Source organism: Macaca mulatta, chromosome 12 (genome assembly GCF_049350105.2).
Source record: "Macaca mulatta isolate MMU2019108-1 chromosome 12, T2T-MMU8v2.0, whole genome shotgun sequence".
NCBI classification, from domain to species: domain Eukaryota; kingdom Metazoa; phylum Chordata; class Mammalia; order Primates; family Cercopithecidae; genus Macaca; species Macaca mulatta.
The window spans coordinates 145,192,655-145,217,697 of record NC_133417.1 but is presented as its reverse complement, the minus strand read 5'-3'; the positions used below and the strand labels follow the sequence as shown (position 1 = coordinate 145,217,697).

Here is a 25,043-nt window from a genome sequence, read left to right as displayed (position 1 = left end):
TCCGCCCCTGAAACCTCTGTCCGCGCCTGAAACCTCTGTCCGTCCCTGAAACCTCTGTCCGTCCCTGAAGTGTCCGCCCCTGAAACCTCTGTCCGCGCCTGAAACCTCTATCCGTCCCTGAAGCCTCTGTCCGTCCCTGAAGTGTCCGCCCCTGAAACCTCTGTCCGCGCCTGAAACCTCTGTCCGCGCCTGAAACCTCTGTCCGTCCCTGAAGTGTCCGTCCCTGAAACCTCTGTCCGCGCCTGAAACCTCTATCCGTCCCTGAAGCCTCTGTCCGCGCCTGAAACCTCTGTCCGTCCCTGAAGTGTCCGTCCCTGAAACCTCTGTCCGTCCCTGAAGTGTCCGTCCCTGAAACCTCTGTCCGTCCCTGAAACCTCTGTCCGTCCCTGAAGTGTCTGTCCCTGAAGCCTCTGTCCGTCCCTGAAGTGTCCGTCCCTGAAACCTCTGTCCGTCCCTGAAACCTCTGTCCGTCCCTGAAGTGTCCGTCCCTGAAACCTCTGTCCGTCCCTGAAACCTATGTCCGTCCCTGAAACCTCTGTCCGTCCCTGAAGTGTCCGTCCCTGAAACCTCTGTCCGTCCCTGAAACCTATGTCCGTCCCTGAAACCTCTGTCCGTCCCTGAAGCCTCTGTCCGCCCCTGAAGCCTCTGTCCGTCCCTGAAACCTATGTCCGTCCCTGAAACCTCTGTCCGTCCCTGAAACCTCTGTCCGTCCCTGAAACCTCTGTCCGTCCCTGAAACCTCTGTCCGTCCCTGAAACCTCTGTCCGTCCCTGAAGCCTCTGTCCGTCCCTGAAACCTCTGTCCGTGTGGGTCGGGTGGGATTTCTCCACCCTTTTCACCCTCCATCACCTTCCGTCTTCTACTCTGGGTTTCCCCCACATTCCAACTTGTTTCTAGGTTTTATGGAGCCAGAGAAGAGAGGATTGCCTTCGTTCATCTCTCTCAAAGCAGTTAGGACCCAGTGTTCATGAGTACAAGGAGTTTCCTGCGTTAGAATGAGTGTGTGTGTGTGTGTGTGTGTGTGTGTGTGTGTGTCTATATATATTTCCTTGACTGATTTCTATGCGAACAGCTGGCATTTGAAGCACTAATGTAGGAATGTCTAAATTGTGCACCCAAGAGAAGCACCTGGGAGAAGCCTCAGTGTGCGGCCTTAGCCTTCAGTATGCGGCCTCGGCCTCTATGGCACAGATCCCAGGTTGGCTGTAGCATTTAGAAGTGGGCACCTTTCTAACATCAGAACTCAATCTAGTCCTCACGTTGAATCACACAAACTCAGTAGAGTCACTTTGAATAAAAGAACAGCATGTTTCATCTTCCTCTGTAACCCCACCTGAAGCTGGGGAATCACCCTGTTCCCTGCTGTTGCCCAGCACAGGACCTGGCACCTGTGGGTACTTACGAAGTAATTGTGGACTAAGTGAACTTAAACCATGTCGTGGACTCAGCTTTACTGTCTTGTTACCTTCCTGTCTTTCTTAGGCCAGTGATGAGCAAAGGTTTCCATTAAAGAGCCAGAGAGTAAAGATTCCTAGCTCTGTGGGCCACACAGCCTCTCACAGCCGCTCAGCTCTGCGCTGTGCAAAAGCACCACCAGCCAGCGTGTAAATGCATGGACCAGGCTGTGCCAGTGAGGCCTCATTTACAGAAGCAGTCAGTGGCCAGATTTGATCTGTGGGCTATAGTTTGCTGACCCGTGCATGAGGCACTAAAAGGCCAAGAGCCTGGTATAAATTCCTAACGAGAAACCCAGGCTCTGAATCAGCCCTGAAATGTAAGCAGCAGCATAATGATCTGAAGCAGCGTCTTGGCATTATTAAATTAAACCCATTCTGGTGGCTGCGTCAGCATCTATGGCTCTGTTTATTGTTTTTCCTTAAGCAAGCAGTTCCATTTCTAGAAATTTATCTTAAGCACATAAATCTAGAGGGGGCACATCAGTGTTATTTATGATGGGAAAACTGGGAACGGACACGACCATAGGCTGGAAGAGGCACAGCCTGACGTACAATGTGGGCCAGTGGTTAGGAGCAGACTCAGGAGCCAGCAGGACATGGCTCCAATTCTAGCTCTGTGAACAGACTGGCCATGTGCCACCCTTAGCAAGTTACTTAATCTCTCTCTCCTTAGGGGAAAAACAAAAAAGAAAAAGGAAATCCTTGCACATGCTGTAAAATTCGAAAGATACATCAGAGTGTACAGATGAGAGTCATGCTCCTCCTTTGTTGCCTAGCCGCCCAGGGCGCCTCCCTCAGGCAGCCCTGTTCAGGTTTCTTTGTGTGTAGCCTTCGGGTTGGTGGGGGAGAGGGTAGCAGTACCCACCTGGGTGTGTGTGCCATTCACCCCGTTAACTGTGAGGGTCAGGAAAATCATCATGTTGGTTTACATTAAGCGTGGACTTCTGACACACAGAGTCGTACACAGATATTTGGGGGAAATCGGGAGTGGGTTTGATGAGAGTGTCTGATACTCTCTTTTCCTGTCTTTCCTGTATGTGAATCAGGATGCGTGGGTAGGAAGAAGTCCAGTCTTGCGGGGTTTTCCGGGAGAAGAAAGCCCAGATCCACATCCCCAAACAGGCTGGGCTGCAGTGCGTACACACCCCTCATAGGTCGTTCTGTATTTGCTGATACAAACGTGCACACCCTCTGCAGCCTGGGATGGAAGCCCACCCTGCTCGTCCTCCGTGTCTGGGCTCCGTCAGGGGGCGGCTCCATCAGGGGGCGGAGGGAGCTGCCATTTCCAGCCCAGCCCCCCGTGACCAGCAGCTCTCAGGGAAAGGAACTCTTTTTCTACACTGAGTCAGCCCAGGTTGCCGAGGTGACTGGGCAGGGAGCCTCCCAGTGTGCTGTCTGAAATCCCTTCCCGGCTCCAAGCCTCGCCCTGGAACACTCTGGGTGGGCCACCAGGGACTGACGCATGCCAGGGTCACGGGTGGAGGGCAGCTTAGCTGCTGGGCTCTGGAATAGGACTTGGAATGTTTGGCTTTGTAATTTATTGAGGGTTTTTTCCCTTTCTTTAGTAAACTTTACTTTTGATTTCTAATGGAAAATGGAATGCAGGGAAAGAGCCTCCTGAAAGTGTTAAACTTGCCAGATCACCGTGAATCTAATGAGTCCAAAAGGCCTTGAATTCAGAGATCCAGCGAGGGAAACTGTTCACATTGTGCAGTAGAAGGGATTGCAGAGGATGAGCATTGGAGGGGTTGGTTCCTTTTTCTGTTAGGCGCTCTTTCTTCTTTTGCTCCTTAAGGATTCTTGGTTTGCTCACCCGGTATGCACTCAGCAGAAGCCCCAACTTCTGACAGGAGGAAAATGATTTTCTTTTCATTTTAAAGTAGGTGTACGGCCCGCACCTGAGATAGTTCACCACATGCCCTTTCCATCTCGGCCTTTGGACGCACAGCCACACACGTGTGTCACGCACCCAGGCACCGTGAACGAGCAGATCCGGGAAAGCGTGGCCCAGGAGGAAGGTCTGGCGAGGCCTGGTGCAGGTCCCGGAGTGGGGCTGCCCCGTGAGGGAACGGGCTGTGCTGCTTTCCTCCCCGAGGCATTACCGTGCGCTTTTCCTCGAGTGATGAATGAGCGCTGGGTTTGGGGGTTGAGGCTTATTTTAACTTACCAGATACAGACGTGAAGTAGTAATGTAAACGGGATGGTTTTGCATTTTCCTGGTGTGAGATGCTCCAGATGAACTTCTCCCCACTGCATGGGTCTCTGTTGGCCTAAAACACTGAAAAGAGACCCCCAGGATCTGAGAACCCTCCTGGGTATCAAAGGCCAGAGAAGTCCAGAGACAAATTTTCCAAGACAATTAATGGCCACTGGCTGGACTTAGCAGGTTTGGTATTCTGCAAGTTTCTATTATCTGCTCTGATTTAAAATTCTATTTGCAAAGATGAAAACGGAGCCAGACTATCCCAAACCCAGCCCTTCCTCTGTCAGTACTGCTGTGAAGAAACCTGCATGGCTGGTCCTGTGTTTGGGTAGAACATTAAATGACAACTGTAATTGAAAAACCCTGGGGAAGCTGACCTAGAGCGTCTTAAGAGAGGGGCCCACTGGCCGTCGTGTGGGTTTGCAGCAGGTTGGTTAAACGGGAAAACCTTTCAGGTAATCTTTTGTTCAGATGTCAACTTTCTGTTCTTTGGACATAATTCTGCAGTTGGGCCTTTAGGGAAAAAGAAACGAATTTCTGGCAGGACCACCTCTTGGATGTGGAACCAACTACAAACACTGTTACTGTTTCCTGGCTGCCGCAGTCGTGTTTGAGTGCGGTTCTACTGGAGGCGTCCTGGCCTCCAGTGTGCCTGGAGGGCCTTGCTGCTTTCGCAGCTCTCTGGCCTGCCCCTTCCTTGTGTTGTGTCTTGGGGGTGACCCACCCTCTCCTGCATCCTCGGCCTGTTCCCCTGCACAGCTTTCTTCTTCCTGTTGTACAGACGTGCCCCGGTGTCTCCCATCATAAAAAACAGACACCCCGCAGGAGTCACCTGTTGCTGCTGCTGCCGGCTACTACTCTCTAGTGGCTTAAAACAGTACTCGTGCATCCTCCTAAAGTTCTGGAGGCAGAGGTTCTAAAATCAGGGTGCGGGCGGGGCTGCCTCCTTCTGGGGGCTTAAGGGGAGATCCATGTCCTTTCCCTTTCCAGTTTCTAGAGGCCACCCATGTTCCTCAGCCCCTGGCCCCACATCTCTGTGGCCGTTGCTTCCATTGCACATCTCCTTCTCTGATTTCTGAGGACCCTAGTGATGGTCTGGGGCCCCTCAGATGATCTCCCAGTCCCCTAGTGATGGTCTGGGGCCCCCCAGATGATCTCCCAGTCCCCTAGTGATGGTCTGGGGCCCCTCAGATGATCTCCCAGTCCCCTGCTGCAGAGGCCCTTTTGCCAGGTGAGATCATGTGTTCACAGGCTCTGGGGGCTGGGCATCTTGAGATGGAGATCTCCACCTCTCTTTGATGCAGAGACCCCGCCCACCAGCCCCCTGCACATGCATGGGCATGCAGGTGCAGACACATGTGCCATTACCTGGCGTGTGAAAGGCAGCCCGGGCGTTGCGTCCCCTTCCTCAGCTGCTGACTGCTTCCCCACTAGTGTGGTCTCCTTCCACCCCGCTCCTCGTGTCCTTGTGCAGAGCTCGTGGCCATCTGGTGACCATGACACGAGGCAGCATGTGTCACGTGTGGTCACGCCCAGCTCCTCCTGTGGCCTGCGTGCCTCACTCCTCAGTCCCTCTGCAGCCTCAGGCCTCAGCCGTGCGGTGCTGCTCTTCAGCCTCTGCTCTTCGCCCTCACCCTAGGTGGCCGGCTCATGTGGCACTGGCTCCCTCAGTAATGGGAGGTGGCTGCACAGCCCTGTCTTCTAAGCCACAGACGCAGTTTTCCAACTGCCCACGGGTCATCTCTGTGGGGCAGCCTGCCGTGGAGCCCCCACACCCTGCACTCATTCTGTAAGCAGACCCGACACTCACCTTCCCTGGGGTTGACCAGCTCTCTCTCTCTGTCACCCAGGCCTTCCTGACCCCGTCAGGCCCTTTGAGGCCAGCCCCAGGTGCCCATCACTGCTCCCCAGTCCAGGAACAGCACCTGCAGCCCGTCTGACACAGGTCACACCTTATGCCAAAGGTCTCGTCAGACCGTGACGCCAGAAAGTCACGGCCCTCTCCTGCAGTCTTCCTGCCGCCTGTAGACACCTGTAGTTCGAGCAGCAGTGTTGGGGGATCCCCCTGACCCTGGAGGGTCCCTCACTCTCCAGACACCTCCCTGGACTCTGCCAGACCAGCTGCCTGCGTTCCTGCTGGGATCCCACAATAGCAAACCCTCTGGGCTGTCTTGGCGTCACTGGCTGAATGACCTGTGCTTTCATCTCAGTCTCTTTTCAGATTTCACACTCCTGAAGGAGCTGGGCTTTTCTTTTTTCTTCTGTGTCCCAGAATTCTGGTACCCAGACAAAACCGTCTGTATCCACACTGTATCCTGGGCCAGAGGGCTGGAGTCTGGCTGTGCCACCCACCCCTGCCTGCCTTTAGATGAGCATTGATGTAGTTCGGATGTCTGTCCCCTCCAGATCTCACGTAGAAATGTGATGCCCCATTGGAGGTGGGGTCTGGTGGGAGGTGTTTGGGTCATGGGAGTAGATCCCCCATGAATGGCTTGGTGCCCTCCTTGAGGTAATGAGTATGTTCTCACAGAGTTCACATGAGACCTGCTCATTTTAAAGTATGTGGCAGCTTCCACCCCCCCACCCCTCACGCTCTTGCTCTTGTTCCTGCGTCCGCCATGTGGCATGCCTGCCCCCGCTTTGCCTTCCGCTATGATTGGAAGCTTCCTGAGGCCTTCCCAGAAGCAGATGCTGGCACCACGCTTCCCACACAGCCTGCAGAACTGTGAGCCAATTAGACCTCTTTTCTCTCTGCGTTTCTCAGCCCCAGGTATGTCTTTGTAGCAGTGCAAGAACGGACTAACGCAGCACCAGCCCCTCCACTCCAGGGCCCACTTCACAGCTGCACACCGAGGAGAGGAGAGGCTTTCTGGGGAGGAAGGAGGGCGGCTCCCGGGCCTTGAAGATCCTCAGAGCTCTGCCTGTCCTGTGTCTGAGATGGCTGGTCTTGGGGCGACCTCTCTGCTGCTCCGTAGGATACGTTGTGTGTTCGTCTGTCACTGTGTGGCACCGTGGCAGAGGCCGAGCTGGCACATTTCAGTGGCGTGGTCCAGGCAGCCTTGGCTGTGCGGCTGGCTGCGAATGCTGCTGCTGGTTAGGATAGAGGAAAAGCTGATTCTTTTAAAAATGGTTTTAGTACCCGCTCTTAAGGGCAGAATTTGGAAGGGGTGTGTGTGTGTGTGTGTGTGTACACAAATTGGCTGTGTGCTCGTGCTGGTTGGAAAATAGGAAAAAACTCATCGTTTTCCCACCTGCCATCGCTGGGCGACACACCGTGACGGGCGCTTTCCTCCGGGCTCCACAGTGAGGTGGTCCTGCGGAGCAGCACTCCTCCTCCGCCTCAGCCAGCCCTGTGCTGGCCACCTCCCCTCGTGAACAGGCGTCTTTGTGCTGGCGGGGGCTCTTGTTGCCCCCTAGATCTCCCTGTGCCCTGTGAGGTTGGCCTCTGTGGATCGCCACCTGGGTCCCTGACCTCTCCCAGATGGTGGGAGAAGTGGGAGCTGTAACATCCCTCCTGCAGCTCCGTCACTGCCCAGCTCAGTCCCTGCTGGCCTCTCCGGCAGCATCTGCTCCTCCTGGGCTCTGTGGTCCCTTCCTCCTGTTGCTCCTGGAGCTGTTCAGTGGCTCCCACTAGGGTCAGTCCTGCAGTGCTTCCCCCTCCTTTGCTGGTTTTCCTCAACCCTGCCCACGTCTACTTAAAAGGCCTGGATGAAACTTACTTTCCCACTCCGCCAAGGGCCCCTTCCAGCCAGCGGCCCAGCCCTGCAGGGACCCCAAGGGCCCCTGCAGACTCTCTTCAGAGGGGATTTCACCCGGGGGGTTTTCAGAGATAACTTGGTGTTTCCGTTGGTGAACTGTGGTTTCTGGGCCCGAGCCCCATCCCTGTGTCTGCGTGGCTGTCCCTGTCCCCCTCCCATGGTGCTTGTTGCCCTCCTGACATTAATGAGGACACTCAGGTGGTTCCTTTCCATTTGTGGCTCCCAGCCCCGGAACGGAAGCTTCTGGCAAGCAGGGCTGGGTTGTGGTTTGTGTACCTGTGGCATCCTTGCACTCACAGGATAGACCTGCCACGGATAGGTGCTCACCAGCATTGTTGAATGAACTCGTGAATTACAGGCATCTGCTGGGTAAACATTGAACTAGGAGCTGGGAAAACATTCTTTCACTTTAAACAGAGTGCACCAATGCTTGTTTCCCCCCACAGCTGCCAGGCCGCAAGTACAGCCCTGGGTACAACACCGAGGCGGGAGACAAGTGGATCTGGCTGAAGTGAACGGGCCGCCTTCTGCTCCAGCTGCGTCACAGCGACAGCGACGGCCAAGCTGCACCAGCCGCACTCTCCTGGACGCCATATGGCTTTAAGATCGGGGGAGGGTAAATAATGCGAAAATTGCACAGTGGAAGAAGTGGTCTCACAAAAAGCCATCCATCCTGTAGTGTAGGTAATGGAGTCGGGGGAGCAGCGTCCATTCTGGATGTTTGGAACCCTCTGGCTTTGTTTTGGAATGGCCCACCACTCTCACTGGAAAACAGTGGTCTGCTGTGAACGGCCGGCTCTCGGCGGCCCCTGTGGTTTCAGTACTGCCCCTCTGTGCCATTCAGGTTGTGTACGTTGTTTTTCTTCCGACTTCCAGAAATAAAAGCGTTTCCGTGGGACTTTCCCCATCGTGCGTCTGTGTGCGTGCGGTCGTGTCGAAGCTGCACACGTGCACACACGCTGCTCTGTGCCCTGTTTGGTGTGGTGTGGTTTAACTGAGACTTACATTATGCTGAAGAGATTTTCTAAAGGCCTACTGTATTTATTTTAGTAATGTGCTACATTAGAGTGGGAAAAAAAAAGAAAGTGGGCCGGATGCGGTGACTCAAGCCTGTAATCCCAGCACTTCGGGAGGCCAAGGCAGGCAGTTCACAAGGTCAGTAGATCGAGACCATCCTGGCTAACACAGTGAAACCCCGTCTCTACTAAAAATACAAAAAAATTAGCCGGGCGTGGTGGTGGGCACCTGTAGTCCCAGCTACTTGGGAGGCTGAGGCAGGAGAATGGCATGAACTTGGGAGGCGGAGCTTGCAGTGAGCGGAGATCGTGCCACTGCACTCCAGCCTGGGCCACAGAGCCAGACTCCGTCTCAAAAGAAAGAAAGAAAGAGAGAGAGAAAAAAAAAAAAGAAAAGAAATAATAAGAAAGTGAAGAAGAAATAGCAAAAGGAGAAAATTACCATAGATTTACAGAATAATATGTTTTAAGAGAGACATTGAAAAGGTTCACGTGGTGGCTGTCCTCAGCGTCTCAAACTCCTTCCTCTGAAGGAGATTTGAGCTTAGACTGTTGATGGCATAAAATGCAAAAGCAAAATGATATACTCTCTTTATTACCCAGAAAATCAAGTTGCCAGTCAAAACTGAGAAATGAGAAAGAAAATCACATTTCTTTATTCACCTCTGTCAAAGCCTAGAAAACCAAAACAAGCTGGTTGTGGTTCAGCATCATCGTTTAGGAATTGAGCTGTCAGTTGTGAGTCCTATTGAACTGTGAGTTTTCCACTGTAAAGCTCCACTGTGTCCAATATGGTAGCTCCTAGCCACATGTGGCTATTGAAATTTAAATGAGCTAAAATGTAATACAGTTTAAAACTGGGTTCCTTGGTTGCACTGGCCATAGTTCAGGTGCTCCGTAGCCGCCATGGGCAGCAGTTCCAGTGCTGGTGCAGGGGACGATGCTCTGCTCCCCACGGAAGCTCTGCCAGGCCTCGCTGCCACGGAGCATGCAAAGAAGATGCACACTCCTTCCCTCCTTCCCGCCTTCCCTCCTTCCCTCCTCACATCCGCCAGCCTTTTTCCCTCCTTCCTCCTTTCCTCCTCCTTCCCTTCCTTCCTTCCGTCTGTCCTTGTTTTCCTCCCTTCCCTCCCTCCTTCCTTCCCTCCTCCTTCCCTTCCTTCGTTCCGTCTGTCTTTGTTTTCCTCCCTTCCCTTCTTCCTTGCCTCCTTCCTTCCCTCCTTCTTCCCTCCCCCTCCCCTCCCCCTCCCCTCCCCTTCCTTTCCTTTCCATCTGTCCTTGTTTTCCTCCCTTCCCTTTGTCCTTGTTTTCTTCCCTTCCCTTCCTCCCTGCCTCCTTCCTTCCCTCCTCCTTCCCTCCTTTCCTTCCTTCCTTCCTTCCTTCCTTCCTTCCTTCCTTCCTTCCTTCCCTACCTTCCCTTCCTCCTTCTCTCCTTCCGTCTGTCCTCATTTTCCTCCCTTCCCTTCCTCCTTGCCTCCTTCCCTCCTCCTTCCCTCTTTTCGTCTTCCTTCCTTCCTTCCTTCCTTCCTTCCTTCCTTCCTTCCTTCCTTCCTTCCTTCCTTCCTTCCCTACCTTCCCTTCCTCCTTCTCTCCTTCCGTCTGTCCTCATTTTCCTCCCTTCCCTTCCTCCTTGCCTCCTTCCCTCCTCCTTCCCTCTTTTCGTCTTCCTTCCTTCCTTCCTTCCATCTGTCCTTGCTTTCCTCCCTTCCCTTCCTCCTTCCCTCCTTCCGTCTCTCCTTGCTTTCCTCCTTTCCCTTTCTCCCTGCCTTCCTTGTTTTAAGAATTGAAAATAAAGTTTCCCAGGAGTTTTGAATTGGAGTCCAGATTTAAGTGTCTGAAGTTTTGCATTTCACTAAGAAACCAACAGCTTTAATCATGAAATGAAAGCACAGCTGGGCATTGGGCCAGTCACGGAGTATCTTTTGCTCTAAGCACCTCACAAACCCATTGCGGAGGGGAGGAAAGAAAAAGAAAACCATCTTTAATTATCTTAGCTGTTCCTAATGTCTTTGGCTGCAAAGAGCTAGCTGTTTCCTTCAACCTTGGTGGTTGCACGGGTAGTGTCCTCAGCAGTGAGAGGGCAGGTCTGCCGTGTGGTCAGGATTGCCCTTGCAAGGGGCAGAGCTGTCCAACCACACAGGGCTCAGTGTCGGCATGGTGTGGACTCGGGTGCTCTGATTGCCCCTTGCGTTTGTGTCTGACCCTGTGTGGTTGCAGTCCCTGGATGGAATGGGAAGTGTGTAATTTGTAGTGCTGAGGACATTCATCTGTTTCATTTTCTGGTGTTTTCAATGATGTGCGTATTCAGCAGAGAAAGACGAATAAACACTGTCCAAGTCTTCTCTCCACATTGAAGCCTCAAGAAGAGGTGAGGAGATGCCCTGATTTCCTTATTTCAGAGCAGTACATGAGTTCGTCTCACGAAAGCTCTTACAACTAAAACAGCAACTGCAACAAACCAGGATCAAAATAATCATGCATTTTCCAAGATTCCATGTTGGACTTCTCAGTGCTTTGGAGATCAGGAAATAATCACGTTGTTGCAGCAGTGTGGTTTTGTGTGTAGATTTTATTCACACAGGTATGTGTTTACAGGTGTGAGAATTTTGTATTGAAGAGAAAGTCCTTGTTTTTTTCTAACGTATCTTTCTGTTCCATCAACTGTTATAACAAAATTGTTAAGAGCATTGAGCTTCTTAGGAGAGATTACATGCAGCTACTTAGGACCACTTCAGCAAGATGGGGTTGCCTGGGTAGGTAGCAGCAGCAGCTCACCAGCCCCTCGCTGCCAGGCTGCTGGTTGCTGTCCACCAGGCAGCCATGGAGCCTCCGTGTTCTGCCCAGGTGTTGCGGCAAGAACAGCAGGGAAAGAGGCGGCCACCTCCAGGCCACAGGCGGACCCAGGGACCTTCAGTTACGCTGCTTCAATTGAATTCGTGTTGGTTTCTCTACTACAGCAGAAGTGAAAGAAGCTCTTGTCTTGCTTAACATTTGTCCCATTTTTTGGCCATTAATTGACTTTGAATCTCTCTGTGTCCTGCTTACCAGTTAATAGCTTTCTGGATTGGCTGTTCTCAGCAGTGCGCATGTCAACACAAAGAAGCAAGCAGGGGGCTAGTTTCTGGGAATAAGCACAGTCCGTGCTCACGCTGGATGCAAATCTGCAAGATTTGGGAGTTTGGCAAAATAGGGGTGGAGGGAAGGCCGTGATGAGAGAAGCTTTTTCGAAGAAAAGCTTATGTAGGCAGCAGCCACTGGCTGGCCAGAATTCCATGAATGGAAGCAGGTGCCCGAGTGATCTGGGGCTTTACATCCGGATGTAAATAGAAGCTGGGAGCCTGAGGCTTTGCTTTAGGAAAATCATGAGCCAGAAAACAGAGGAGGTGATTCTCAGTAGTCACCTCTCGTGGCTAGGATTTTCTAATACTCTCTTGAGTTATACAAAGCAAAGTACCTTTTAACGGCAACCCATCTGTGACTGGAAACCGCGGGCTGCCCTCGGGGAGAGGAGCCTCTTCAGAGCAGAGGATCCCAGCCGTCCGTCCTCCCCCATTGATGTGCTGGGCTCTGTTCGTTCGGATGTCGGACATTGCCACCTGACTTCCAGGAGGCTGGGGAGCTCCAGCTATGGACTTGTCCCCAGAAGAGTGGTGCTGTTCTCAGAGTGATAGATGTTCCACCGGAAGTGTCTGTCCCCTGGCTCAGCCTGGCCGCACTTGCTTGGAGGAGGCTGCTTTAAGGGTTCCACTAGGAAGCCAGATGAAACTATCACATTTTGTGTTGAAGCATGTGAGTAAGTTTGCTCCTTTGCTTTCACTATTAATGTATAGTTTTAAAATTCTTAATTTAAAAATTATTTTAATAGTAGTAAATTTTTCACAAGTGAACACTTTATATCTTTCAATTAAAATTTGAAGCTCCCTAGTTAGATCCAATTGCTGGTTACATTTTGGGAAGCACTCGTTTTAGTGCTGTGTAGTTTCATTGAATAAACATTTTTTAATGAGACTATACCTGGTGATATTAAAAATCCCAGCTTTTAATTTTTACAAAGCCGTTTCCTCTGGCACGTCCCATGTGGTAGCGTTGGTTTTCTTACAGTGAATGTCCATGGGGCCTCCTACATCCCAGGCAGCATCTCAGCGCTGGACACATGGCAGTGAGAGCAGAAATGTGAGCGGCGGCTCAGGGGCGAGGCCCGGGTGGAAGGAAGCCCCTGATGCAGGGCCGTGCATGTGCAGAATGGGAAAGCTGTGCCACTTGGCGAGCCCACAGTGGAGGGGGTGTCTGAGCTGTGAGGAGGGTCTGGTCTGAACTGCAGGGCACCCAGCAGAGCCCACTGTAGGTATTGGAGAGCTGAGGAGAGTGCAGAGGGCCTGGGAGGCGAGGGAAGGGGTGAGGCGGCTGGGCCGGGTCAGGTGCTCCACGTGCGTCAGGGAGGGGAGGGCGGCTGCAGTGGCTGTCGACGTGACTTCGGCAAGCTATGTGTCCGCAGAGCGGGGCTGAGCTGGCTGGGGCAGGGGTCACAGTGTGGGAATTAAGGAAAGAGCAAGCACATAGGGTAGAGAGCCGGACTACCCTCAAAGCACGAGTTTTCTGTTGCCCAGCTCCGCCGTGACGCCGCTCCTCCCACCAGAATGAGTGCGTTTGTCTCCGCGCTCTCCCCGCCTTGTCATGGAGCTTTGTTCTGTTTAGGAAGCACGAATAGAAAGGTGGCTGTGATTGGCAGCGGGCTGGAAAGTGCGTTTCCACTGGTCTGCTCTCTCCTGCAATAAGGCGAGCTTGGTGCGGAGCGCTCGACCGTCCCGACGGCTGGAGCAATGCCGGGGCTCCGAGCACGGGAGGCCTTTCCTCCTCTCAGTATTGCAGCAGGCAGCGCACAGCCCTTCTGTCCAACTCTGGGGACCCGAAAGACCGTCAGAATCCTGCTGTTGTAGACGTAGTAAGAGGAGCGGGTAGGACCCCACATGTTCGGGCCCCATGCCTTGGATCTACCCCCTCTGCAGCCAGAGGGACAAGCAGCTGCTGTGCTGGTCATGGCCGGTGGTCCTGTGTGTGACGATGGCCACTCACATCTTCTTATTCTACAGAAGTTAGCACCGTGAGTCAGACTTTATATTTGGATTTTGTGCGTCTTGCATGTATGGTGGGGATGACCGACCTCACCTCCCAGTGCAGGCGCTGGAGCCCCTGGGGTCGCAGCGCTGCTGGTTCCTGACAGGTGGGTTGCACCTGTGGGAAGGGTCCAGGCGTATCTTTCTCTTGGGAACCAGTGATGGGTGTACCAGGAATGGCCTGGCGTGCGTTTCCATTCGGAAATTCCCGGTCCCTGTCTGGAACCTGGCTCCTTTTGCTGGTTTTTGCCCCCTTTCCTGTCCCTTTCCTGGGCAGCTGGTCCCTGCTGTCGCCCCTATCTCCCTGGCTGCAGAGCTTTCCTCTGGAGGACTTGTCACAGAGCCTGCGCCGTCTCCCACTCTGGGCTCTGCTGCCCTGCCCTGCTTTGGTCTCTCAGGTTGGAGTCGAGGTTGCATCTGCCGAGAGCCATGCCCACAGGCGAGGCAGCATCAGGGTCCGGAGCCAGAGTCCATCGTCCCCTGGCCCTGGGTTTCGAGCTGCCGGCCACCCCTCTCTGAGAACCCAGCCTATGACTCGGCTCCCCTTGGGCCTGCCCCCAGCTTTCCCTCCTGCCCTGGTCTGTCCTCCTGCAGCCCCGTCAGTCCTCATGGCTGAGTCAGCCAACAGCAACCCACACACAGGGGCCACTTCTGGACGGGTGTCTGGCAAGGTGTGGGTCTGAATTCAACCTTTTGCCTCGCGTGCCTACCCCCATGTCCTGGGTTCTCCAAGAGCCACCTTAGGAAGATGGGGAGTAGGTCTGGACCACTGGGCAGCTGGTTGTTCTGTGGGTCTGGACCACTGGGCAGCTGGTTGTTCTGTGGGTCTGGACCACTGGGCAGCTGGTTGTTCTGCAGCAGGTCCTGAAAGTCCTCGTGGACCGGGACCCTGATGAGGACAAGCTCTCAGCTCAGAACAACACAGAATCCAGCGCTGGCCGCAGGACGACTGTCTAATGGTCCTTCTCTAGAAACGTCTCCGTGCCGTCCTGAGAGTGGAAAATGCCGGCGTTGGTCATGCGAATTTGCACGGCTATTTTCATGGTCTCTCACCCACTCTGGCCCCTTGGTGTTTTGTGGCGGGAATAGCAGACCTCGCCCCCCGCCCGTGTTTTGAGGTGGTTTAGATACCTTCAACCTGGGGAAGTTTTCACATATTTTCTGTCTGTAGTATTTGTATACTTCACACGAAGCCTTATTAGTGCATAAATATAATGAACTCCTTCCTATTGAAATAAAATTTGAGAAGAACATGGTACGTGCCAGCCAAAGCCCATATTAAAATGAACCCTTCTGTGAAGGGGAAAAATCAGTCTTGTTGAGAGAATGTAATTTAGATGCAGAAAGAATCCTAGCTGCGTAGAAATCCCCGTTGCCAAAAGCAGGTGAAAGGAACCCCTCGTGTGAGGAAACGTTGCTGTCCGGGGCAGGTTGGGTGGCGGCACAGCAGCAGTGAGAACGCGGGACTCTCACATCTGGGCGTGTCGCCAACATGGCCAACCAGTCGTCACCTGTCAACAGTGCCACCCAGTTGGGGGAGCATAGATGGTCTTGCTCTGGTTCTATCCAGCTGTTTGTTAGCAGTGAGTACAAACAAACAAGACAAAACAAAAAAACTAATGATATTTTTTAGCTGGTCAGAAATGACTTGAAAGACCTCAGACTGTTGAGTTAACAAAAAACAACCCCCCGCCCCCGCTTTTTTTTGCATCTGACAAAGTACTTGTGTGTGTTCATCTAATGGGTAAATATGCAGCCTCTGCTGTTTAAAGGAAAGTGAAAGGCTCAGCAGTGTGTGTTATCTTGCCCTCCTTAAGGCGTGCTTTTCCTCTGAATGCCCTTGGCTCAGAAAGCTGGTTGTCAGGGAGCTTCACTGGGGTCTCTCTGGTGAAGGAGCGCGTGAGGACACAGGAGAGCGGCATCTCTGGCTGGCACTCTGCCGGCCGGGCAGGTGGAGCCCACTCTCACACCCCCGAGGCGGTCACAGCCCGACCATCGGGGGAACCCACTCTCACAGTCCTGGGGTGGTCACTCAGCTAGCCTGGCAGGTAGAACCCAGTTTCACAGCCCCGAGGTGGTCACTCAGTCCAGCCTGCGGGTGGAACCCACTCTCACAGCTCCGAGGTGGTCAGTCACTCAGCCCAGCCCAGCCCAGCAGGTGGAACCCACTCCCCACTGTCGCAGCCCTGAGGCGGCGGGGGCGTCCTCCACCTCGCTCTTCCTGGAGAGACGCCAGTGTGTGGGCTTGGAAGTGGAGTCTATTTTAAGTTTGCAGTTCCTGAAGAAGCCTGTGTGTGCCGTGCTGTCTCCACGTGGTCACAGCCTTGAAGCCTCCAGCCTTTTAAGGGCAAGCCTCTGCCGGCTACCTGTGGTCCAGGCAAGCCGCTGCTTACGTTCGCGGTGCCTGTTGCGTTTTCCAACCTAAGAGGGCACAGGAGGAGGTGGAAGGGGACTTAAGAGCGGACAGTGAGTGTCCAGAGCTATAGGAGTTCTGAGAAGACACCGAGGGCTCCTCCTGCAGGCCAAGAAACGGGCCTTGGCGGGTTGAGAAACCCACCTGTTTCTGATTGCCTCCTGCACCACCATGCTCAGGTCACCGGGCAGGCACCCCTCCCTGGGGCTGAGCAGTTTCCTAGGGCTGCGGTAAGCAGCTGCCTTGCACTTCGTGGCTAAAGCAGCACAGATCTATTCTCCTAAGTTCTGGAGGCCAGGAGGCCTCCAATCAAGGTGTCAGCAGGGCTGGTCCCTCCTGCAGGCTCTGCAAGGAAACAGTTTCCTGGCCTGCCCAGCTTTTAGAGGCCACCCGTGTATATGGTCTTGTGACTCCTCCTCTCGTCTCCTCTCTCTGCTGATCCCTGCTGCCTCCCTCGTACAAGGACCCCTGTGATGGCATTGGGCCACTCAGTCCAGGAAACCCCCCATCAATATCTTCAACCCCATTTGCTCAGCCCCTTTGCCACCCGAGGTCCCACGTCCCAGGAGCTGGGGATCAGGATGAGGCTGTCCTTGGGGCACTCTTCTGTCTACCATAGTCCCCACCTCAGGCCGACAAGAAGGCCCCATGGAGACTGGCAGCCACAGGCCCTGCTCTGGGTGGCCCTTCAGCTTCTTCTCACCTCCCAGGTGGCCTGAGAGGAGGGTCTCACCCACTGAAGAGATGGGCCTTCTGCCTCAGAGAAGGCGTGGGGCCGCGGGGCTGGCATCGGCAGCCGTGCCCTGTGTTTTCTGGCAGCTGTGAGCAGCCTTGCCTTGCCAGCTTGGTCAGCAGAGCCTTGCGTCTGCCGTGGGCTGGCTGTACCCCTCTGGGGCCCTGGCCCAGGCTCATCCCTGTCCCCATGCGGTGCACACTGTGGGGAGAGGTGGACATAGGTTGTCCCATGTGTGGTGACAGGTAGTCTCCATAGCTACGTCTGGCACAAGGTTGCCCATCCAGGGGAGGGAGGCCTCTGGGAGGAAGAGAGGGGAGGCTGCTTTGCCCATCATGGAAGTTCAAGAAAACCAGAAAAAGCCCTGCAGGGGTACCTGGAAGCTGTTGGTGCTCAGAAGCTCTTCCCACCTACAGATCTCGTGATGGAGCCTGGAGGTGAGTGCCCACCGGCCAAGAGGAGCCCCAAGCCACACAGCTGGGGCCCTGTGGGCCAGTGGGGGCGGGTTTGCTGTGGGCTGCACAGCGCTGGCTTCCTGAACCCTTTACCTTCCACAGACAACAGCGTCCTCATCTCTGCCCAGTAGGTCTGCTCCTTTGTGCTGGGGCCCCCCACTCTGCCTGCAGAGCCCTTTGTGCTTTGGCCCCTACCCTGCCAGCCCGCTCCCTGCATCCCCCTCCCCACCGCCCAGCCCTTCATGCAGCCTCTCCTCTCCCTGGGCCTGCAGGTCTGCCCCACCAAGCCCCCATCCCAGGATGCAGCCAGGCTCTCTGCGAGCAGGTGTGACGCACATGTTGCTGGTTCATTCTGTGGACTCACAGGGCGGCTCGTGTGCAGACCTCTAGTGGATGTGGGACTGCAGGCAGCTGCCTTTAGCCTCTGCTGGCCCACGCCCCAGGAGCCATGCCACAGCGCTGGCCGGGGGAAAGAGACCAAGGGGCATGCCCCGTCTCAGGTCTGGAGAGGGACAGAGCCAGGCAGGAGCCCGGGCAGGCATCAGCAGGGCCCCCATGTGTCGGTGGGTCCCCTGTCCGTCCTGCTGCCCAGGGGATGGCCAGGCTGGAGGCCTCGGTGTGCAATGGGGACAGGCGTGGGAACCCCTCTGGCCTGTTTCCCCTTTTTTAGTTACACAAATACTTTATGATCACTTCTTAAAATTTAGGAATTTTAGGAAGGAACAAGGAAGAGAACTTTAGCGTTATATACATTTTCTTTGACTTGCCATTAGAGTCTTCCTAGACCCTGCTTCTTAAAGATGCCTAACCCTCCACGCCCGGATGTGACCACGCCTGCCGCCCTCCATCGTTGCTGCTTCTCAGTGTCCGGCACGTCCTGTCCTGGGTGCTGAGGGGACCCAGGGAGGGTGTGGTGAGAGGAGGACCCTGACCAGGCATCCATGGGACACGGCTGCCCAGCATGGTCCGCACTGGGGAGCCGGGGGTGGTGAAGGGGAGCCAGCGGCACAGGAGCGTGTGGCCCTCCCGAGGCCCCTCCCGCACACCTGTGGGCACCCCGAGTCCCATCGGTCACCCTCGCTGCAGGGTTTCCTCTCTCAATAGCAGCCTCCCAAGACCCCTCCGCACGCCTCACAGGCACCCCGAGTCCCATCGGTCACCCTCGCTGCAGGGTTTCCTCTCTCAATAGCAGCCTCCCAAGACCCCTCCGCACGCCTCACAGGCACCCCGAGTCCCATCGGTCACCCTCGCTGCAGGGTTTCCTCTCTCAATAGCAGCCTCCCAAGACCCCTCCGCACGCCTCACAGGCACCCCGAGTCCCATCAGTCACCCTCGCTGCAGGGTTTCCTCTCTCAATAGCAGCCTCTCCTTCTGATGACTCGTGGTCAGATGTTTGCAGGAAAGGGCCACAGAGCCCCGGCGAAAATCCAGACTCAAAGATGAGACTGAAACGGGAAGTGTCAGCATTGTTTTAGGGTTTTTCACTTCAAAAGCCAATAATCCTCTGAAGCAGGGCCCTTCTGCACTCCTTCCAAGCTCAGCAGCTACCTGACAAAGGAACCAGGGGCTGAAGCGGAACGTACTGGAAGCCCTGGCCAGCAGGTGGCCAGTGGGACGCTGACTCGAAGCCTCTTTGAAGCAGTCGTGGGAGCAGTGGGAACAATTGCCCCGTAATTGTTGGACAGTGTCACACAACTAGACAGGCACCTACTTGAATCACAGAACGGAGCTGTGTGGCGTTTCTGTGACACCGGGATGAAGCTGCAGGCACGAGCAGGGGTCTGCACAGCCGACCACGGGGACAGAGACAGGCATGCGGCTGTCACTCACCTGCACATGGTGGCCGTGTGACATGCACAGGCCTTGCCTGTGTGGGGCCCCTACACTGAGGGCACCAGGTCTAAACACAGGTGGGAAAGGTCAATGTTTACATCTACACTTCAGATGCCTAAAAACAGAGTCTTCGGGGAACAGGGAGGAACCGTTCCCCAGGCTTCCAAAGGGCGTGCTCTGAGGGGGCAGCTTGGTGGACTGGAGCTGTGTGAAGAAGGTGGTGGGCCGGGAGCCCTGAGCCTCCCGCTTGGGCCAAGGCATGCCCACAGCAGACCTCTTGTCCACTCACGGACTGGGGGGCCTGAGGGATCCCTGAGGAAGCTGTGAGTGATGGGCAGCTGTCTGGCTGGCAGGAGATGCATCATCTCAGCTTCTTTAGAACAGGGCCAGCCTGTGCTGCTGAGGAATGACCAGAGCCACACAGCGTGGGGCAGAGGAGCTACAAGGACTGGAAACCTTTCTAAATCTCTGCCACCACTTCGTGAGCCCACTCTGAGGTGTGCGCCCTCCCTAGATTCTCACAGCAAGCCTGGCTGCAGATGGGGACAGCCTGATTTTTCTGCCATCATGTACATAAGAAAATGGGTTCTGAGGGTGGGACTTCTCCTGTCTCCCAGATGGAATGTGGTGGGTCCAGGTTCAGGCTCAGTCAGGGCTCTCCTGATAACCGGACCCACAGGAGGTAGAGATATGGAGACAGTTATGATAAGGATTCTGGAAGCTCAGAAGCCCCAAGATCTGCTGTGTGCAAGCTGGAGACCCAGGAGAGCCAGTGGTGCAAGTTCCAGTCCAAGGAAAGACCAATGTCCCACCTCAACAGGCCAGTGTCAGGTACGGTGGCTCACGCCTGTAATCCTAGTGCTCTGGGAGGCTGAGGTGGGAGGATTGCTTGAGGCTGAGTTGGATCCCAGCTTGGACAACATAGGTGAGGCCTCGTCTCTTCAAAAAGTGAAAAAATGTGTGGTGGCACACGTCTGTTGTCCCACCTACGTGGGAGGCTGAGGTGGGAGGATTGCTTGAGCCCAGGAGTTTGCACTCCAGCCTGGGCAACAGAGAAGACCTTGTTTCTAAAAAAACCAAAAACCAAAACCAAAAGCAAAAACAAAAAACAGGCAGAGAGTGGGAATTCTTTCTTCCACCACCTCTCTGTTCTTTCCAGACCCTCAGCGGATTGGAGGATGCCTGCCCACGCTGGGGAGGGCCGCCTGCCTTCCCGAATCCACCAGGTCACATGCTGATCTCATCCCCCACAGATACACCCCAAAAATCATGTTTGACCAAATACCTGGGCAGCTGCAGTCCAGTCAGGTTGGACGTCTGAAGCTGATCTGTACAATTTCTAACTGGCTTCGCCCTCTGAGCCGTGCATCTCGCTCCTCAGACACAAATGATCTGTACAATTTCTAACTGGCTTTGCCCTCCGAGCCGTGCGTCTTGCTCCTCAGACGCAAATGTTGGTGCTCGTTCCTGCCCAGGCTTCTGTCTGCACCAGTGTTGGAAGAATCCACTCAATCAGCAGTTGGTTTGCTTTGATTTTACCTTAAAATCCTGACGCTATTCTGGTCATGATGAGCTCTCATACATCCATCCCAAAGAAAGACATGTGTCCTTGCATTTGTGGGGTTTAAGCAATGAGAAAGCCTGCCCAAGGCCGGAAGCCTACTTGCTTTATCTTTGTATGAACCGTTCCCTGCAAAATAAATACACAGGCCTCTGCTGGCTCCTGCCTAGGCCAGGATGGTGCGAGGCTCGGTGAAGTCCCCAAGGAGGGAGGGCCACTTCAGCTGGCTCTAGTTTTTTCTGTCCCAGACCCACTGGAGGCCTGGCTTTGTGGAAGATGAAGGGACACACCGAGTTGCATTGTCAGGCTGGCATCCGAGCCGCCTTTGCAAGCCCTAGTTTGTCCTTGTATTTGGAATGCTGGAGGCTCGAGTCCGGATCCAGGTCCCACCAACGTGTATTCGTGCTTTCAAGATGGCTGGGGCTTTTAGCCTTGGCAGCTTTGCTTGGGCAGTCCTGCTGCTTTTTACATTTGGTTTTCCAGCGACTCCACTTACAGCTGCGAAATGGAGAGTGGGCTGTAGACCCTGAACAAGGTCAAGTTAGTGCAGTGTTTCGAATGCCTGTTACTTTTCCATCGCCACTCGTGGAGCAGAGGCTGTGGAGATGTCCCGGTTATCTTCTGTCCCGTGGGAGCTCAGGACCCAGCTGCAGAACCAGCCTTGAATGAGACCACAGGGAGCCTCTGAACAGGGCCTTGAGGGGCCAAAGGGAGAAGAGCAGCCCGGAGGCCATTGTCCTGAGCACAGCCTGACTTCGTCTCTGGAGTGCGTGACTGAGGCTGGGAAGAGGGACGTGTGGGCAGGGCCCAGGAGGTTCCAGCTCTTAGGTGTTGGTGGAAATGAGCTGCTGTTTCCCTAAGAATTGTGCGCAATCCTGGGCCTTGCTGTTAATGGAACCTCTGGGCTTCTGCTCAAACAGCTGTAGTGACGGCAGAGCTTGTCCCCCCACCTCACCTCCCCCACCTCATCGCCTGAGGATGTAAATTGGCTAACTTGGACTTGGAGGGCCAGCTTGAAGGGCAGGCACACCTGTGCACGTGGTCACCCAGTGCCCACGCTCAGGAAGGGCCCACTCTTGGTTTAATGTGCAGCTGTGGCCGTCCTGAAAGTTTTGACAAGTTTTGGACAAGAGCCTCCCGTTTTTGTCTTGCACTGGGCCCTGCAGGTTGTATCGCTGCTGTGGGCTTGCTGAGGCACCCCCCAGTGCTTCCTGGAGCCCTTGCCCCTCTTGCCATCTGGCAACAAGAACTAGACTGGCCTGTTGCATAGTCCTTGAGGCCTTCAGTGGATGGAGCAGGAGCTCATGGCACCAGGAAGGCCAGAGTGTGAGAGGAGCCCCGGGGAGGAGCCCCACGGGGATCCTGGGCCTGGAGGCCTGAGGCTTGGCAGGGAGGGCAGGGCTTGCTCTGGGCCCCAGAGAGTCAGGGGCGGTCCCTGTCTGTCTGGTAGGCAGAGAGGGCGGGGCTTGGTGGGCCCTGGAGAGGCAGGGACCATGCCTGTCTGTGTCTGGTAGCAGGGGCCTCCCAGTCTTTGTCCAGCTTCTTCCTTAGGCCGAGCATTTGGCCCAGTGGGGCATGGAGAAGGCAGTCGCACAGGACAGTCGCCGAGCCGTTTTCCTCTGTGGTCCCCGGGAGCTCTGTCCCTGGGGACTCTGGGAGTTGGTGTGGGATGCAGGCCTCAGGCACCTGCATTGGTACAGGGCTGTTCCGGTATGACTTCTTGGTACTCCCAGGCACGGATGCCTGCTGCCAGATAATGTCCCGGGCCGTGGTCCAAGCGGTGTGAGCAGGCCGGACGGCCCCAGGTGGCCTGGTCTAGGTCTCCAGGGATTCTGGCCCCAAGAGGAAGGGGCTGCACTGCAGCCTGGATCCCATTTCCTCACTCAGGATCCCACCCTCACTCCCTGCTGAGCACTGGGCTATGGAACTGAGGAGTCCCATGGGAGGCACAGCACCCACTGCCATGGGCTGGGCGTCCCTCTCCTGGGCACTGCCCTGGCAGTTCATACAGGGCTCCCTCTCTCCTTCCACCAACCGTGTGAGGTCGTGGCCTTATCCTCATTTCACCAAAGGTAGCTTGAGGTTCAGTGAAGTTAGGCAGGGCATCAGAGACACACGGCAGGCATTGCCAGCATGGGGCCCTCGGGCCCCAGCGCTTGTGCTTGTAGCCTTCTCTCTGCTTGCAGGAGCCTCACTCCGACTTTCCCCAAAATCTGACTCAAGGGAGTGAGTGCATTTAGCACGCCTGGGCACACGTTCATGTCAGGTGTGCCTGACAGAACCTCGGTCCCGCCTCCTTCAGGGAGGTCCTGCACCGGCGTCAGGAGCCGTTGAACTCAAAGCTTTTATGTGGACAGCAAAGGGATTCATTGAGATGAGCTGGAGCTGGGCTGGAGAAGGTGTAGCGTCCATCAGCGTTGACTTGATCCCTGGACGAAGTGGGGGTGTTTGTGATTGCAATGAGGCCCTTGGGCTTGAGGCTCACTCCATGGCCCTGAGCGCAGTGCCTGCGGGGAGGACCCCTGGAGGCATCGCTTAGGGATTTGCAGGCCCAGAACCTCACAGAGCATGCGGGTTAATGAGCTAATTCCATAGTTGGTGGAAAGGGACGTCCTCCCCCAGTAACGCCCTACCCTGCGGAAACCCTCCCAGCTCATCACTGTACCCATCTTCCCGTCTGCTGGGGCCGGAGCTGCAGTATGGGGTGCAGGGCTCATGACCACCTGGGATTTGAGGGGTCTCGAGTGGCCGGGTGCCTGCCTGGGAGGGTAAGAGGAGCAGGTGGGAGGAGCGTGCAGCCGTCCTTCCTCGACTTCGAGAAGTCACTGGAGCAGGGGCCGAACACACACAGCTGCCAAGGTGTGGCCCCTCTCTCTGGAAATCTGCAAGGGACACGTCTGCCCTGGAACCCTGGGCTCCCTGTTCAGAACGGAATCCCTGGGGCCCTCCTCTCCTGTCCTGGTCTTGGGGTGCAGCTCATTATGTGAGGCTCTGGGTTGCTTTCTGTCCGTAAGCAGATCCCATTCTCAGTGCAGTCTCCTCTCCCATCCTCCTGCTCCCGGCACCTGGGTTGCACACAGGACGCTTCTGGCTTGCAGTCCCAGAGCCCTGTGGGCCCTGCAGCCTGGGGACGGCCTTCAGGGGGGTCTGGAGTGGTCCACTCTGCACTTTTGACCATGATGTGTGGTTGAGTTGCAGCACTTCTCCTGCTGTGTGCATTCACTGTGTATTTAAAAAGTACAAAGTAACTGGGTGGAAGCTCTGGAGATGCCTCTGCTCTGACATGCTGGCTTTCATCCCAGGGCCAACTGATCCATTCCATGAGAAAACTGTTCATGAAGGACCAGTATGTGGCCAAGTACTCCGTGGAGGGAGCCTCAGCCCCCAGGATCCTCCCAGCCTGGCCATACCGAGCAGACTGCAGCCCTGACCGGCTCGGTGGGGCGCAGGGAGCCTCGTGGTGCAGCCTGTGCTCCGGTCAGAGGGTGTCCACTCGTCCCCCGAGGGGCATCCCAGAGTCTTTGGAGCGAGAGCGATGCTCAGAGGTGAGCAGCTTGGTCTTGGTAGTGAGGAGGCTCTGGTTTCCAGTCTCCACTCAGCAGCAGCATGACTTTGGGCAAATTGCTGATCTGTGAGCTCGTGTCTTCCTGGCTTCGAAGCGGAGGAATGATGGCGCTGCGGCCGCGGTTGTGGGAATGAAGGAGGCCAGCGTTTGCAGAGCCGCCTGCTCAGCGCCTGCCGTTGACCTGGGAAGTAGCTTATCATTTCCTCCCCAGTCAGGCCCTCCTGCGGGAGGGGTGCCGGGGCTCTGACGGCTGTCACACATGCCTGGGTTTCTGTAGAGGACAGAGAAAGAAGAGAGGCAGGGAGGTTTGCCGGGGAGGCTGCTACCAAAACCGTGGAATTCTGTCTCGGGAGGGACCTTGCAATAAAAAGCAGCCTCCACAGGCTCCCTGGGAAGTCATCCCCGTGGCTGTGTCTGGAGATGAGCTCTGGGTGGGGCGCAACCTCGGGTGGTCCTGCAGCCTCTGCCTTCTGTTGCTGATGGCAGTGGGTTGGCTGAGCTTTGGGGACCAGTTCACTCCCAAGTTACTGTGGCCCCAAGGCTCTGGGGACAGGGGCAGGTGGCTCTTGGCATGGACAGAGCTTGCTCCTTGAACTGGAAACCCTGGCTAATTAGCGAGCAGAGGCCCTGGGGCCACCAGGGGCTGCCGAGCCGGGCTCTCCAGGCCGCCAGAGGCTTCCATTAGGCACATTGGTGTTTGATTTTGTTTCCTTGGAATACCTGGGGCTTTTGTCGGCTGCGAGTCATTTTTCTTGATCCGGGCTGCCAGTTCCTTGAAGAAAATCACCTCCAAACAGGTGTGGAGGAAACTGTACCTCCTAGCTTGTCCACACCCAGCCTGAATTCACACAGAAAGGAAATCATTTCCCCCATGAGTTCACTGAGAGTCTGACAGCACTGTGAGGGGAGGTGGCCAGCCAGGCACCCAGCCTGACC

At 55.3% G+C, this 25,043-nt stretch overlaps 1 protein-coding gene across 1 annotated transcript in view; it reads left to right on the top strand.

Annotated features, from left to right (window-relative positions):
* The window catches only part of NDUFA10 (NADH:ubiquinone oxidoreductase subunit A10), a 65,575-nt gene extending 57,255 nt beyond the window's left edge, over positions 1-8,320 (top strand). The window contains exon 10 of the mRNA XM_015111498.3: positions 7,864-8,320. Coding sequence (XP_014966984.1) covers positions 7,864-7,932 — 69 coding nt within the window. The 3' untranslated portion in view covers positions 7,933-8,320. The remainder of the gene's footprint in view (positions 1-7,863) is intronic.
* Positions 8,321-25,043: the final 16,723 nt, after the last annotated feature.